Genomic DNA, 14,140 nt, shown 5'->3' with positions numbered 1-14,140 from the left:
TGTTTGTTCTTTTTTTTTTGATCTTAGAGTAGGCCAATTTTAATAAACTTTATCCATTGAAAAGAAAATAATAGTGTTTTCATTTTATTTGCTCTAATAACATCCACATCCGAAAATAATTCCGTAGAAATTTTTATCAAAGAAGTAAAGGTATTAAAGAGGGATATTTAAGAGAAATAGCTCACAGAAATATACAGCTCGGACGTTATGCTTACCACCAGCTTATCCGAAGAACAGTGATAAGGGAGCTACTTGAAAGAGCTAATCTTGGTTCTATAAAATTTCAAACCGACTCATCAATGTTCATAGTGCAATAGTTATGTAGTTCTAGCGTTTTGAAATGATTTCATTACCATCAAGAAAACTACTATCTGTAAAATTAATTTGTGACTAGTGTAGAGTAACTGCTATTGGAAGTATGATTTCAATCGAATTTATTTTGAGACCTTGATGAAGCAGTCTCAAAGTTTTGAGGCTGTTTAGTCACAGAATCGCAGGATACTTTTCTCAATAGTAATGTGTCGCTTAATTCTCCATGCGTTGAATATACATGGGATTTGCGAAATATACGAAAGAATGAGTACACGAAGTAGAAGGATACGATAATTGTTGTAAAAGTTTCATTTAGAAAATGTTTATTTTAGTCATTTATAGAATTTCCCAAAATACAGTAAAATAAATATTTCACATTTATGACAGTATTACTAAATTATACGTTTAAATTACATCTTTTATTTACATGAACTGTTTGAGACAGTCTTAAGGGATTTTTTGTAATTTTTTTCTTTTACTTTCGCCAATATTGGGCAAATTTATGCAGTTGTTCGACGAGAGCGGCCATAACAGCCGTGACTGATAGATCAAGAAGATTCTGCACGTAATGTACAGCCTCTTCATCGCTCAAATCCAATCGCAGCTTGTCCTGTACTTTTTTAACAGCCTTATCAGGTTCCAATGCAATATCGGGTACACTAGCATCGACCATCAGAGAGAATAAATTCAGCATTAAGTTCGCATGTCTTCGCAAATGCAAAAAGGCAGTGTAACATTGTTTCCTGAACTCATGATAATGCTCAGATCCGACGCCTCCCATGGCCTCAACCATTTCTTTGCTGAGTTTCATTGGCGGAGGCAATGGTTTTGGATCTCTGCCCAGAATGTATCCAAAATCAATGTGGAATAGTTTCCCTGTAAAAAAAATTAGCTGTACATCTCTCATTTAGAGCAAAGGTGGTGTATTAACTATTGTGTCTCATCTGTGCTACAACAAGAAGTATTGGAAGAATTTAATCAGGTGATGATAATTCCTCAATATGTACCAGAAGTTGTGAGCAGAAGATTATCCAGATGACGATCCCCAACACCAAGAAGGTAGGTGATGATACAATATCCAGCTAAAATAATATAAAAAAAAAGATTCTAATTATCTTAGTTGTTGGTCACTCAAAACTAAACAAAAAAATGGTAGAAAAATCTTACCACAACTCCTAACATATGTGTCCATCACGTCAGATGATATTCCATAGGGGCCAGTTTCCGATGGATGGTGTTTCCTAAAAAAGCTCAATATGGAACCTTCACTTGCCAGTACCTCAGCTACTGTTGTCGATTCTATGAACTGCAAGAATCCATGTCTTGTGCTCGTCGCCAATACTCTAAACAAATTATAGAGGAAGAAAGTTTAATCCACAGTTTGTAAAACTCAGTGATGAGGAAGTATATAGACGCAGAAAAATATAAAAATAAAAAAAAACTTAAATGAATACATCATGCTTCAATGAGAATGACTGTAATTATTTCACCTGTAAGGTGTAAGTTTCAGGTCCAAATTCTCTCGTCTCAACAACTTGTCCATTAGTGCTATTGTCTGTAATATCAACTGATCTTGTCTGAGGTCATCTCCGTGTTTAAAGATTGCAATATATTCAGTATTTTCAGCCGTAAGAAACGTTAATTTACTTGGCATAAGAGCAGATTTGAATAAACTTGCCCTGCAAATCAATTCGGAGAAATCTGAAATCCCTTATGTACTATTTAATTGTTTTGTAAGATGGAGTACTCACTTTTCTGGAATAATTCCTTTTATAGATATTTCTGGATCCAAGGGAAAGGGTATTGGTTCAAAATTAGAAAAGTTGATTTTAAAAGTAGGGTCTGGGTCTGCGAGTAGTGCCCTGAGTCTGTCGGTTTTTCTTTTACGATTTCCGCTTTCTCTGGCTACAGCCTTAACAAGAGACACCAGCTGATCGATAAACATTTTTTGTCTGGAAAGAAACGCTCGCCTCTTTTGCCATACAGCACTTCCTTGGGATAGCGTAGTGGAAAATGTTTTCATCACTGTAAGGTACATCTCCCTTATACGGGTGTCTTGTTTAGCTGCAATAGCTGGGTCAACCTGGTCCTCACACTCAATCAGAAGATACCAATAAAAGTAGTTAGCTAACATTGAATTTTGGCAGGCTCGATTAATCAAGAATGAAGACAAATCCATGGGAGGTTCTTGCCTGTTCAATGATTCACCCATCTCAGATTCACTGGACTGTGAAAAAACAGAAGCATTTAGTAATAATTGAAAATAATCCAACAATACCCTGGCACTGAGTTTTCTTCTACTTACGGTGGTTACAGGTGTAGATATCGAGTACTCATTATTTTTATCTTTTTCTCCCTTTTCTCGACTCTCTTGATTCTGTGCACTATGGAGAATCTGATTTGCTGCTTTTATGCCCTCGAAGCTCTCATACTTTAACGCTTGCACTAACTGTAGTAAGTAGAGCATTAAATCATCATCTGGAGCCTGATTTAGTCGGCCAATCGCGTATCTCCTCACTGCAGGATGAGTAAATGCTGGGCCTAGGAGTTCTAAAGCATCTTCAGGGTCTGGCGGTGCCCATAGGGCTAGCATTTCTAAAGCCTGCCGTTCTTCACCAGCCACTTTCCAGTTCACACATTTTACAAACTTTGTAAGAGCTTTCTTTTGATTGGAGAGATAGAATCTAAATTTCCAAATTAGATCCTGCTCTTCCGTAGAAAGGGCTGTTGTCGGAGGATAAGCTAGTATTGTGTTCAGGGCATCACGGACGCTAGAAGTTGGCTTGAGTTCTCGAGTATTTCCACCACTACGTAAGCTACGTGCTAACTTGTGATGCTTAGCTTCGACTAGATTTTCCTAGAAATGCAAAATCTTTTTCAAAACTCATTAATCAGATAGGAAGTTATTCAGTTCCAGCTCTCAACTTTGCAAGTAAGTTTGACATAGCAAAGTATACAAATGTAACCAAAATATTTAGCGTGCAATTGATGACAAATTAGTCCAAGCAAGTGATTATAACAAATCAAAATAGAAAAAAATAATAGCTCGAGACTACCTCAACAAATTCATGTTTGAACCAGGTGTACGAAAATTTGCAGACACTGTCTTCAGACAGATTATGAAAAAACGTTTCCAATAATTCAACTATCCTTTTTGCAAGTTGAGTTAACACTGTCGGTATCCTTCTCAGCCACCTCAACATCTTACATACCTACTTTCTTGCTACTGGTAGCTATACTATTAGTAGGGCTTCAGATTAAAGAGTTCAGGTCAATGTCTATTGCTTTGTTAGTGAATTAGTAATCCTTTCTTCATACACATCTCTTGTATTTATCATAGGTGATAGTCACTACAGAAAAAAGTATAAATACCCTGTCTCGATGTGCTGTTACATACCTTCCATGCCAAATATAAACAGAATTGTAGTAAACAAATCCGGTCAAAGATAGATGGAGTTATCAGACTACGCCTCAGTGTATACATGTGATATTTATTCCAATTACAATGATTAGATGTTGAAACATACCTGTAAAATCTCAAAGTCTGGCAAGGTAACAACATCTGGCTGTGACCTATGCTGTACCACTTCGTCCCCATCTTTTTCATAATACACGATTGAATACTAGGAAAAATTTATAACTAATATTATCTGTTGACCTGTGAAATATTTATGTTCAAAATTAAATAAAATTTACTAACCGGAACACCATCCATTGTAACTTCAGGGAATTCCAACATCAAGTACAGGTACTCAGAGGCTCGTTTTTCTCGCTCATTAATTAATTCAATTTCTCTGAAAGTCAGCCGATCAAGCCAATCCACTTTACTCATTTGGCCATTCCTATGCTTTTTTGCCAATTTAGCCAATCTCTGCATCTGTTCTTTACCATGATCTCTGGCTTTTCCAGGAGTTGTTGTTGGACAATTGCCATCGGCCTCAACACAAGGCCAAACTCTTAAATCCAACATTCCTTGCCGGAATACTCCATGTTTTCCAAACAGCGAGATCGTTGTTCCTCCTACAGGTAGTTGTCTTCCTGGTCCAGCACAGTCATAAAGTGTAATACAAAGCTGTGCATCTCTAGGTAGATCTGAATAAGCTACAGGCAGCGTCACCCATTGATTCCAGCTAAAGGTATATAAATTTTATGTTTCTTAATTAGATAAAATACATTAATAGGTCTTACATAAGTCATCTCAATAAATAAATGTTGCTCTATACTTCCAACGTGAAGTAAAATGCTTGTACGCGGTGTGAACAGGTAGCGCAAGAGGTCTTCCGCCGGCCCAGACTTGAAAAGATGCTGCAAGATCTCCCCGTCCTCCTCCTGTTCCATATAGACCGGAATATTTCAACATCGGATCAACCAGCAGCTTATCATACTCTGGTCGTTGTCGTTTGCCCTCAAGAGTACCACTGAAAGTCTCCGTGTTATGAGGCATTCATTTAATACAGAATTAGAATGGAAAAAAACAGCATGAGGAATTGGATGATTCGGCAGCTGGTAGATTATACTATTGTATCAAAGAGGAAGAAAAGCAACGAATCAAATGTTTAATGATTAAATTTATGGACGAGCAAATCACATTTCAGATCTTAAAATGAAATATATCATTAGGCGAATTGACTGGGATGTGAAATTTTATAAACTTTACGGAAAGAGTCAAGGAATGAACTTTGTCATTCGATGATGCCGTAAATTATGTAGTAAACAAGGACTGAAGGCAACTATGCTGAGGTTATCTATAACCTGCACAAAGTAAGGTATACATACATTTTTATTTGTATTCTGGACTCCAATGAGGAACTGTATACGTAACAAAATTTATCATTTATATCTTCCATTGCTGTCGTGTTCAGATAAGGTAAAAGTTATTCAATATTTCTGAACTATCACTAGTTTGACATCTCTCTCCCAATCTCTGACAGCTCGACGGTTTCTCTATTTGATCAGCTGTTCAAGATTTACAGCCAATCAGAACCACCAAATTCGTGGGGTGGTGCAAGACGGAACTTTGCTTCTTCCGTATTATTAATTCATTTTCTTGCAGTAGCAGCTACCTTTCGAAGATCAGTAATAACCATTAGCTTTCACAGATTCTCTAACCAATCTATTTCGGAGTTCTACATACTAGGTCACGGAGGAATAGTGGTACGATACGTTTTCAAATAACATATTTGTTGAAACTGCTTTTATTGTTTACAGCATATTATTTTTTGTAATCAGTTCATTTTTGGGCTACAGTTGGTGCCGACTGATTGGATGACTTCGAATCGCGCATGGATGCACTGCGACGACGCTTCAGCTCTTCCTGACGCTTGGCCTTAGCTTCCTTTTGTCTCTGAGCCAGAAGCTTAGCATACTCGGCAGCCTGTTCTTTGCGAGCAAGACAACGCCTCTTTTTCAGTGCCAGCCTATGCCTCTTCCTCTGCAGAAATAAGAAGGAAAATTCGCCATGTTTATATTATTTGTATAATCACAAACGATTGCTTATTGTGTGTAAATAAACGAAGTATGATGATAAGGTAAGTGGTGTGTATGTATCATTCGTACACTGAGAAATTGTGCAGACATAATGCGCATTTTCTCAAATCTTAAAATGACAATTTCATTTTCCACGCACATGAACGTCTCTAAGATAAAATTACACTTAGACACTGCCTGAGCGTGGCCAAGTAATTGATTATTAATAAGCTGGGAGATTCATAAAATCCACGAGAGATGAATGCAATAATATTATAACGCACCTGTAGAGTCAGTGGGGTGATCAGACGCTGAATCTTGGGTGCCTTATGACGCTCCTTCTTGCCTTCTTTGCGCACTGGCCGTTTGACAACAAACTGACGAACATCATCCTCCTTGGTGAGGTTGAATAGTTTGCGGATCTTGCTCGCACGTTTTGGCCCAAGGCGACGAGGGACGTTTTTGTCAGTCAGGCCTGGAATTTCCTGCATGAATGATAGAAATCAATCGGTTTAAAAATCTTCTGTTGATCGGTGCTTTATTAAAATAGACCAAAATTTAAGTGGCGAGTATGTGTCATTTGTACACTAAGATAGAGTGCAAGGATTGCGCACAATTTCTCAAATCTATAAATGATCATTTTATTTTCCACACACATGAACGCCCCCAATTGAGTTCAATGTAATTGGACACTGCCTGAGTGTGGAAATCTGGTCTTAGTAGAATATCTCTATGTACATATAATGGAAAAAAAATCAATGAATAATAATCACCTGTTCGCCTTTCTTTACAATGACGAGAGCAAGAACTGAGAGATTAGCATCAACAATGCAACCTCGCACTGACTTGCGTTTACGCTCACCATCACGACGTGGTCTGTAACATGAATGTCCCTTGGACAAGAGCAGACGCACACGACCTGCAAAAGAATTATGTGACAAGTCAATTAAAAGGATGACACTCAACAAGTAGATCCTGAACAAAGGTATTTAAGAATATGTCACAATTCGTAATACAGCAATTCAATTTATAATCAATTCTCAGTTCAATAATTGATCCATCATGTATTGATTGGAAGTTGGAACCAAATTGTACACACCGTTGGTTAAGATACCCTGCTTCATAGGGAAACCTTGCTTGTCGTTTCCACCAGCTACGCGAACCACATATCCCTTCCATTCATCACCTAGTGTGTCAGCCTCAACTTCAGCACCCATACGCTTTTCGTAGAACACACGGAGCTTGTGCTCGTCTGTTACTTCGAACAGCTTTTGGCATCCTGTTGCCGGGAAGGACACGTTCAGCTAAGAAAACAAATATTCAATACATAGATAAGACTAATGGGACTTAGTTTACAATCAGATTCAAATTAATCGAATGCCCGATTTTTAGAAATAGTTGTTACAAAAATAGAATTTATAGTTAATAGAAGCTAATTAGACTGCATTCCGTAATTCAATATAATTAGGTGCGACAGCTTCGCGTCTACGGGTAATTTCAGGTTAGACGATTTCTGACGTGAGATCTATATTATAGCGGGACTTGGGATTCGATTCGATCGTGGGCAGTCCAAAATTTTGGTGAATTTCACATAAAGCTGGAACTTCTCAATTAACGTAATATGCACTGGTAAAACGTCCCTCGTTTACAATACAACCGATGCACCGTGCCTCACATTTGATCAACACAATTTGGCGAAACAAATATATCGCAAAGTAGTGACAACGAATAAAAGATTGAAACACTTAGTTGTTAGGCAAAGATCACTCTTTGATAACCGCATTTTAATAGATTAATTATTCGAAGGATGACTTAGATATTGTTGGATTTCTACCTTCATCGTGACAAGATCTACGCCGAGCCACGAGCCATGTAAAAAGAAAGAATCCGCTTACAAATGATTATCAACAGAGTGCGCTTTCCGGAAGTTCTCTTCTTCTCTAGTTTTCTGCTTCTGCACATAGGGGTATATTTAAGCCACGTGATTATCGAGTAACGCCAGAGTAGCCAACGGGGTGAAAGAAAAAAGTTTTTGCCCAAAATCCTAAATGCCGACTACTCGCGGTGTGACATTCCAATAATACAAAAAGATTTAGAAGAAATTTGCTTACATATTAATTCAGACAAAATATCCATGATAAATGGAACGAATTGAACACAACACTGTCAGTTACATCTAATTAAGGTAACGGGGTATATCGTAATATGTTTATTACAAATGTGTAATGTTGTATAGGTTAGCCCTGTGCCACCCTAATTTTATCGCATATTAATTTATACGTATACTGAATTCAAAGAATTCCACCTAACACCACTACTCAATCCTTATGAAAATCAAATCTATAATGTGACAATAATCTGAATTTAAAAGAAGCAGTATGCTGTTCTCATATCAATGAATTCAATTCCTCTCAGATAATTACGCCGATATTTATTTATCTCTTAATTTATTGAAATTGGAACTAAATTAAGACCTCCTTCCCAACTAAAACTAGTCTTAATCGCTAATATGTTCTATACTACCCCTCACAACAAAGAATTAAGTTTTCCCTCACAATAGTATAACGAAATCTGCATGACAGTGCTTAACAAGTGAACATGATTCATATTTCATTTCTGTTTAAATAACGGATGGATTTCATATACCTCTGTGAAGTGTGAGGAGTTTTTCTAATCGATATTTTAATAGGAAATTTAGGAATTAGGATCTCGTGCAACATCTGATGGGTTTTATTTTGCTAGAGCAAAGATATGGATCTAGCAGTTGTGGATATTCTACATAAGGCTGGAAGTCAAGATCCAAATGTACTCAAACCAGCTGAACAGACCTTAAAAGAATGGGAAACGCATCGTGGATTTTATACAGCATTGTTTGTAAGATCTCTTTTTTTTCAAAAACTTCTAGCTTCACAATTGCATCATCCACACGTATAGATTATTTTGCACGTGTATGCTGATATATTTCCATCAAGGTATCATTCACTTGCAAGAGAGCTGAGTTGACTGGTCAAAATGATTGTGTTTTTATTTAATTTCCAGAATGTGTTTTCAAATCATTCCTTGGATATCAATGTGAGATGGATTGCTATATTGTATTTCAAGAATGGGGTTGATAGGTATTGGAGAAAAAATGCTCCTAAGTAAGTTTTATTGTGGATTTTTAAGCTTTGGAATCATTTCTAATTCTCTAATTTTGCCATCGATGTAATAATGAATTCATCAATTTTACATAGTGAAATAACTGCAGATGAGAAAGAATTTCTTCGACAACATTTAATTGCTGACTTTGGTGAACCTGTGAATCAGTTAGCTATACAACTGGCTGTCTTGATTGCAAAAATAGCTAGGTGAGTACCTGAGGAACTCAGTTTATTGGCTTTGAATTTTTTTTTTTCAAATTTCTCAAATAGTTTTTGTATTTATTAGGTATGACTGTCCCAGAGAGTGGGGTAGTCTAGTACCAACTCTTTTAGAAAGAGTAAGGGGAGAGAATCCCTTGACACAACACCGAGCATTATTAACATTACATCATGTTGTTAAAAACTTGGCATCTAAAAGATTGGCTGCAGATAGAAGGTTGTTCCAGGAGTTAACGACAAACGTGTTCAATTTCATCTTAAATTTGTGGAACACTTATACAGAGTCATTTCTGGTATTAGCATCCACTTCGGCTGAACCAAATCAAATTCAAGAAGCATTAGAAAAAGCCTTGCTATTGCTCAGGATACTCAGAAAATTAATTGTCAATGGTTTCAACAAACCGTCGGAATCTCAGGATGCGATGTTATTCCTAAAAGTTGTGTTTGATCGTGCGAGAAATAGTCTGGAATGTAGTGGGTACTTTTACTATCTTTTCGGTATACATGTATTGTAGATATCCGAATATTCATCTCACCCATTGATTTGTTAATGCGTTTTAGGAAAAACTTTAATATCACGTGGAATACAGCTTGATGTGTGCGATAAATTCATAATCCATCTTACCAAAGTTCTATTAGGGGTATTGGAAATGCATCCATTCTGTTTTGTCGAACTCGTACCAACGTCCTTAGAATTTTCGGTCTTCTATTGTTTCACTGAAGCTGGTCAAGAACTGGCTTTTGAAAGGTTCATAATACAGTCCCTAAATCTTATGAAAGGAATCTTACTATGCAGTGATTACAGACCTGCAAAAATAATAGAAGGTACAGTATATCGACAATTCCATAATATCTCACCACAATATCCTTTGTACACAGATATCTTTTCAATTAAACACTTCTACCCTCGTAGAAACAAAAAATCCTCTCACTCTGAGGGCATATCAACTACGACAAGAATTTTTTACGGCAGAAACATTGACTGAAATTTGCTCAAGATTGGTCACGCACTATTTTGTTCTAACTCCAGCTGATTTGGAACAATGGGATGCTGACCCTGAGAATTTTGGTATAACGCAAATGCATTTTCTTAAGATTCAATATTGTAAGTTAAAATGGAACCTTCTATTGATATTATTATGTTTTTTTAGTTGTAGACGATGGTGGAGAGGCTTGGAAATACAGTTTAAGGGTAAATGAATCTCCTCTAATTAGTCGAGCAATGTTTGCCAATGTCAGTCATTTTTATCAAGTTGTACGAATATAAACTTTTCATAGCCATGCACGGAGTCGCTATTTCTGGCTGTCTTTCATCAATTCCGAGATGTGCTGGCTCCAGTACTAGTTTCGCTAATGCAAAGTCACCACCAGCCTGTAGATCCTAACAACCTGCATGCTATTCTGCTCAAAGACGCCGTCTACAATGCCGTCGGTCTTGCAGCATTCGATTTATATGACGAGGTAATAATCGTAACTATGTGTTAGCAAAATTTTACATTTAAAATGATAAAACAACTACTTGTAATCAATTTCAGGTCAACTTTGACCAGTGGTTTTCTACAACATTGAAACAAGAGTTGAAAGTTTCAAGTAATAATTACAGAATAATCAGAAGACGCGTATGTTGGCTTATTGGACAATGGAGTGGTAAGCTCATGATGAGATATCTGATGGTTTATGATGTTTCCGATGTATTAATTACCAATCACCTCCATCGAACAAACGAATTTCCAGGTGTGAAGCTTAGTTCAGAGCTAAGACCAGAATTATATAAATTACTGGTAGAGTCGCTGAGTCCGGAAGAAGACCTGGGAGTAAGATTAGCAGCAAGTGATGCCTTAAAGCTGGCCATTGATGACTTTCAATTCAGTACTGACGAGTTTTCACCTTTTCTAGAGCCAGCATTTTCATTGCTGTTTGCCTTGCTTAAGGAAGTCAATGAATGCGATACAAAAGTATGAATCATAGTAATGTATCAAATTTTTAATGATCTAAGTTAGAATCGAAAGTAACAATTATATAATTCACAGATGCACGTTCTATATGTCTTATCATTCATGATCGAGAGGGTTGGCTGTGGAATAAGACCGCATGTTGGTGCTTTGAGCGCTTATCTACCCGCCCTTTGGCAGCAGTCTGAAGAGCACAACATGCTTAGGTGTGCTATTGTCTCTACTTTAGTGCATCTTGAAAAGGTGAGTGTAATTTCAGATTCAATAGTGAGAAACGTGCCTTGGAAATATCTCGAAGCTTTTTCCAGCATCTTATAGTTTTTACAAGATATGTCTATGGATATATTTTGTAGGCTCTTGGATCTGAGAGTGTAATCTTGGAACCTATGGTTGTGGGTGTAGTAGCAATGAGTTGCGATGTAACACAGGACGGTCATGTCTACTTGCTTGAAGATGGACTAGAATTGTGGCTCGCTCTCCTGGAAAATGCTCCCTCTTCCACACCCCCCATTATGGACCTCTTCAGAAACATGCCTGCCCTTTTAGGTCGGTAATTTCATCGTGAAATAAACAAGGTGTGCACGCCTAGCTTAGCAAAACTCTGCAAGCCCATTTATTGGTTAAATTCACTATTGGACATGAGCACAGAGTTGGGTAATAATTGTTGGAATAGGCATGGCTTGAACTGCAGATGCCTCGCGTATTCACACGCATATTCTGTTTTCCGATAAAATTGTTACACTCATTGAACAAAAAACACATATAGTAAATTGGGTCACACGAAGTCCGTTACTTTTTTTCTTAGAAACATCGACGGAAAACCTGAGGCTATGTCTGTATATAGTACAGGCCTATGTATTGCTGAGTCCTCAAGAATTTTTAGGAGAACGAGGTGCTATTGTTGTCGCCACTTTAGGTTCAATCTTAGGGGACTTAAGATCCGAAGGAATAGTAATGGCCATGCGATTGGTCGAAACGTGCTTAAGAGCATTACCTCATCAAGGAGCACAACTTATCAAACCACTTTTAACCAAAATATTTGAGTAAGCATTTGAAGTAACAATAATGAAACTGTGTTTGAATAAATTAGTAATCTGAATAAAATTTCAGGAGTGTTTACAAAGGCGAGGAATATCCGATGGTCATGTCCATGTACTTATCAATCGTTGCTCGCGTTCTATTGGGCTCTAGGGATATTTTTGTACAGGTGATTTGCTAAAATAATATAGAATGATATACCTAGTTGTTAACTTCAAGTTCAATCAGGTTTGATTTGATTTTGTGTACATGTACGTAATCTGTCAGGTAATAGGAGAGCTGTCTAGAAAAGTGGGTGGCGGAGAATCGAGTGAGGAAGCAGTGCTGGGTAGAATGGTATTGATTTGGGTAAATAGAATGCCTTGTGTATCACAACCAGAAAGGCGTAAGCTCCTGGCTCTCGGACTGTGTTCATTGCTGGGTGCTGATAGCCCACCTTGCGTCATTCAACATTTTCCTCTAATGGTATCGAATATCATCGAAGCTTTGAATGACATCACCAAAATTGATGACATGGGCTGTCCAATTGAGTATGTAATTATCATTTGAAAGCAAATAAGAGAGTATTTTAACTAATTGTGCCAATTGTGACTTCAGCTCTCTAATGATCAGTGATCAACCAAGTCCGTCGCAATATGAAGATGTGGACTACGAGACCGAACACGAACAACGTAGGAGAAGATTAGCTTTTGGAGATCCAGTCCACAGTGTCTCTCTACAAGATACGCTTCAAGCTCAAGTAATTTCTTTCGTACTGCTTTCATGACCGCTTGGATTTGTCACCAGAGGGTTCTATCTATATGACGAGGAATCATTTCCATAAATCTTGTAACAATTCTGGATTAATATATAAAATGTTAATTTTCAGCTAATCTCGCTACGGAGACTAATAGGAGAAAGTCAATTCGACCAGATGATGCTTACTCTAAACGCTGATACTGATCAACAGTTGAAGGAGTATATATCGCTATCAAGTAGAGCGGGACTGATTGTGGACGTTGAATAATTAATCAAGCGGATGCTACATAATATGTAAAAAGCTTAATGACGCACTATTGTGGAACGGCACTATTTTATTGTATGATACTTTGTGTTTTGCTGTACTAATAATAATGTTCATAATAAAAAAAAACCTCTGTCATTATAAAAGCCTCCAGTCATCGAAGAGTCGCGTATTTTTAACACAAAAAAAACCAAGTTATTGAAAATCTCCCGCGCAGCGCGAGGTCAAGCGTACGACTTGAGCGACATCAGACTCTCGTTTCTTCGACCAGCGCTATTGATACGTGAGAGCCGGCAGGGCCCTGTTGATAAGGAGACGTGTAGATAAAAAGGATCCTCAAACTACTTCACATGGCCTTCCTATCGGCAGTTGAGAAAAGCGATCTTGTCACCGGTTGGTAACCGGAAGTTATACACCGATGGTGAATTTTATTATTTGAATGTTGCTACGACTCCCAAATCGAACGTTTGCTATTGCCTATCTGGATGCTTGTTGGATAGCTGGATGGCAGAACGAATACTGATAAATCTCACCCCTTCCGATTTTTCTCTTTTATTCTGGTTCCCATTGTTTACTCTTATTGTGTTCAGAACGAGCCTTGCAAAATCGCAAACAAACGTTGACCATCGATATTTGGCAATATCTAGAAATAATGACGTCTATATGAAACTTAATCTGGTCAAATCCTCTTTTTCGTTATACGGTGCGCTCGAAGGGCAGGGACTGCCGTGTGCGAGATTCGGTCATGTACGAGATTTTCGTCTCCCATAGAGTCCCACACATTTACCTCGTCCCAGGGGAGAGCAATCCTGGTTACTTTGCGCCAAACCACATTGGCAGTTCACCCATTAATCAATTCCTCGTTCCCCAGATTGGGCGGCGTGAGGCTGTAGGGAACAGAATTGAGGGGTGTGAAGGTCGGTGCAGGGTGGAGGTAGAGGTTGTCTCGTAATTCTGTTTCGTGGTCCCGCGCGAAACTCAACGAAAAAGTTGTTTCCGCTACACTAAAA

At 37.8% G+C, this 14,140-nt stretch overlaps 3 protein-coding genes and 1 long non-coding RNA gene across 6 annotated transcripts; 2 read left to right on the top strand and 2 right to left on the bottom strand.

Annotated features, from left to right (window-relative positions):
* Nucleotides 1–606: 606 nt before the first annotated feature.
* Nucleotides 607–5,359, bottom strand: LOC105693491 (phosphatidylinositol 3-kinase catalytic subunit type 3). The gene is made up of 10 exons (XM_012413459.4): nt 5,089–5,359; nt 4,536–4,730; nt 4,013–4,442; nt 3,840–3,935; nt 2,618–3,169; nt 2,064–2,539; nt 1,803–1,991; nt 1,480–1,655; nt 1,320–1,394; nt 607–1,188 (listed from the first exon to the last, which is right to left on the bottom strand). Exons 1-10 carry the CDS (start codon nt 5,157–5,159, stop codon nt 788–790), a joined length of 2,661 nt encoding a protein of 886 aa, XP_012268882.2. The 5' UTR covers nt 5,160–5,359; the 3' UTR covers nt 607–787.
* Nucleotides 3,776–5,466, top strand: LOC125502197. Of its 2 annotated transcripts, XR_007280042.1 has the most exons (5): nt 3,777–4,060; nt 4,222–4,448; nt 4,576–4,818; nt 4,908–5,078; nt 5,412–5,466. It is a non-coding gene; the product is annotated as an uncharacterized LOC125502197 (long non-coding RNA). The 2 variants fall into 2 exon arrangements; XR_007280041.1 differs by having other exon boundaries at nt 3,776–4,060; nt 4,576–5,078.
* A 25-nt stretch (nt 5,467–5,491) lies between these two features.
* On the bottom strand, nt 5,492–7,748 carry LOC105693492 (40S ribosomal protein S6). The gene is made up of 5 exons (XM_012413460.3): nt 7,613–7,748; nt 6,878–7,082; nt 6,552–6,697; nt 6,063–6,263; nt 5,492–5,743 (listed from the first exon to the last, which is right to left on the bottom strand). The coding sequence occupies exons 1-5, from the start codon at nt 7,616–7,618 to the stop codon at nt 5,543–5,545; spliced, it is 759 nt and encodes a 252-aa protein (XP_012268883.1). The 5' UTR covers nt 7,619–7,748; the 3' UTR covers nt 5,492–5,542.
* A 64-nt stretch (nt 7,749–7,812) lies between these two features.
* On the top strand, nt 7,813–13,285 carry LOC105693490 (importin-11). 2 transcript variants are annotated; one of them, XM_012413457.3, is made up of 18 exons: nt 7,813–7,963; nt 8,521–8,652; nt 8,818–8,918; nt 9,012–9,125; nt 9,205–9,611; nt 9,699–9,962; nt 10,051–10,206; nt 10,289–10,329; nt 10,416–10,598; nt 10,673–10,784; nt 10,872–11,092; nt 11,168–11,332; nt 11,443–11,635; nt 11,895–12,132; nt 12,200–12,296; nt 12,395–12,657; nt 12,725–12,866; nt 12,996–13,285. In XM_012413457.3, exons 2-18 carry the CDS (start codon nt 8,530–8,532, stop codon nt 13,131–13,133), a joined length of 2,958 nt encoding a protein of 985 aa, XP_012268880.2. In that variant the 5' UTR covers nt 7,813–7,963; nt 8,521–8,529; the 3' UTR covers nt 13,134–13,285. The 2 variants fall into 2 exon arrangements, with proteins under 2 accessions (XP_012268880.2, XP_012268881.2); XM_012413458.3 differs by having other exon boundaries at nt 7,825–7,963; nt 8,468–8,652.
* Nucleotides 13,286–14,140: the final 855 nt, after the last annotated feature.

The sequence above is a fragment of the Athalia rosae genome, chromosome 1 (assembly GCF_917208135.1).
Source record: "Athalia rosae chromosome 1, iyAthRosa1.1, whole genome shotgun sequence".
Classification (NCBI taxonomy): domain Eukaryota; kingdom Metazoa; phylum Arthropoda; class Insecta; order Hymenoptera; family Athaliidae; genus Athalia; species Athalia rosae.
This window is presented reverse-complemented; position numbering and strand designations above follow the sequence as displayed.

What these genes read in the sequence shown, in the direction of transcription:
- LOC105693492 (XM_012413460.3), bottom strand. An exon ending in GCAGGGTATCTTAACCAACG is followed by an intron (nt 6,698 to 6,877) that starts GTGTGTACAATT and finishes ATTCTTTTGCAG; the next exon opens with GTCGTGTGCGTCTGCTCTTG. An exon ending in TTGTAAAGAAAGGCGAACAG is followed by an intron (nt 6,264 to 6,551) that starts GTGATTATTATT and finishes TCATTCATGCAG; the next exon opens with GAAATTCCAGGCCTGACTGA.
- LOC105693490 (XM_012413457.3), top strand. Translation starts at nt 8,530, where the DNA reads ATGGATCTAGCAGTTGTGGATATTCTACATAAGGCTGGAAGTCAAGAT. An exon ending in ACCTGCAAAAATAATAGAAG is followed by an intron (nt 9,963 to 10,050) that starts GTACAGTATATC and finishes CTACCCTCGTAG; the next exon opens with AAACAAAAAATCCTCTCACT. An exon ending in TGCTGACCCTGAGAATTTTG is followed by an intron (nt 10,207 to 10,288) that starts GTATAACGCAAA and finishes ATGTTTTTTTAG; the next exon opens with TTGTAGACGATGGTGGAGAG.
- LOC105693491 (XM_012413459.4), bottom strand. Translation starts at nt 5,159, where the DNA reads ATGGAAGATATAAATGATAAATTTTGTTACGTATACAGTTCCTCATTG. An exon ending in TCCAGAATACAAATAAAAAT is followed by an intron (nt 4,731 to 5,088) that starts GTATGTATACCT and finishes GGAGACTTTCAG; the next exon opens with TGGTACTCTTGAGGGCAAAC. An exon ending in CAGACTTTGAGATTTTACAG is followed by an intron (nt 3,170 to 3,839) that starts GTATGTTTCAAC and finishes TTGCATTTCTAG; the next exon opens with GAAAATCTAGTCGAAGCTAA.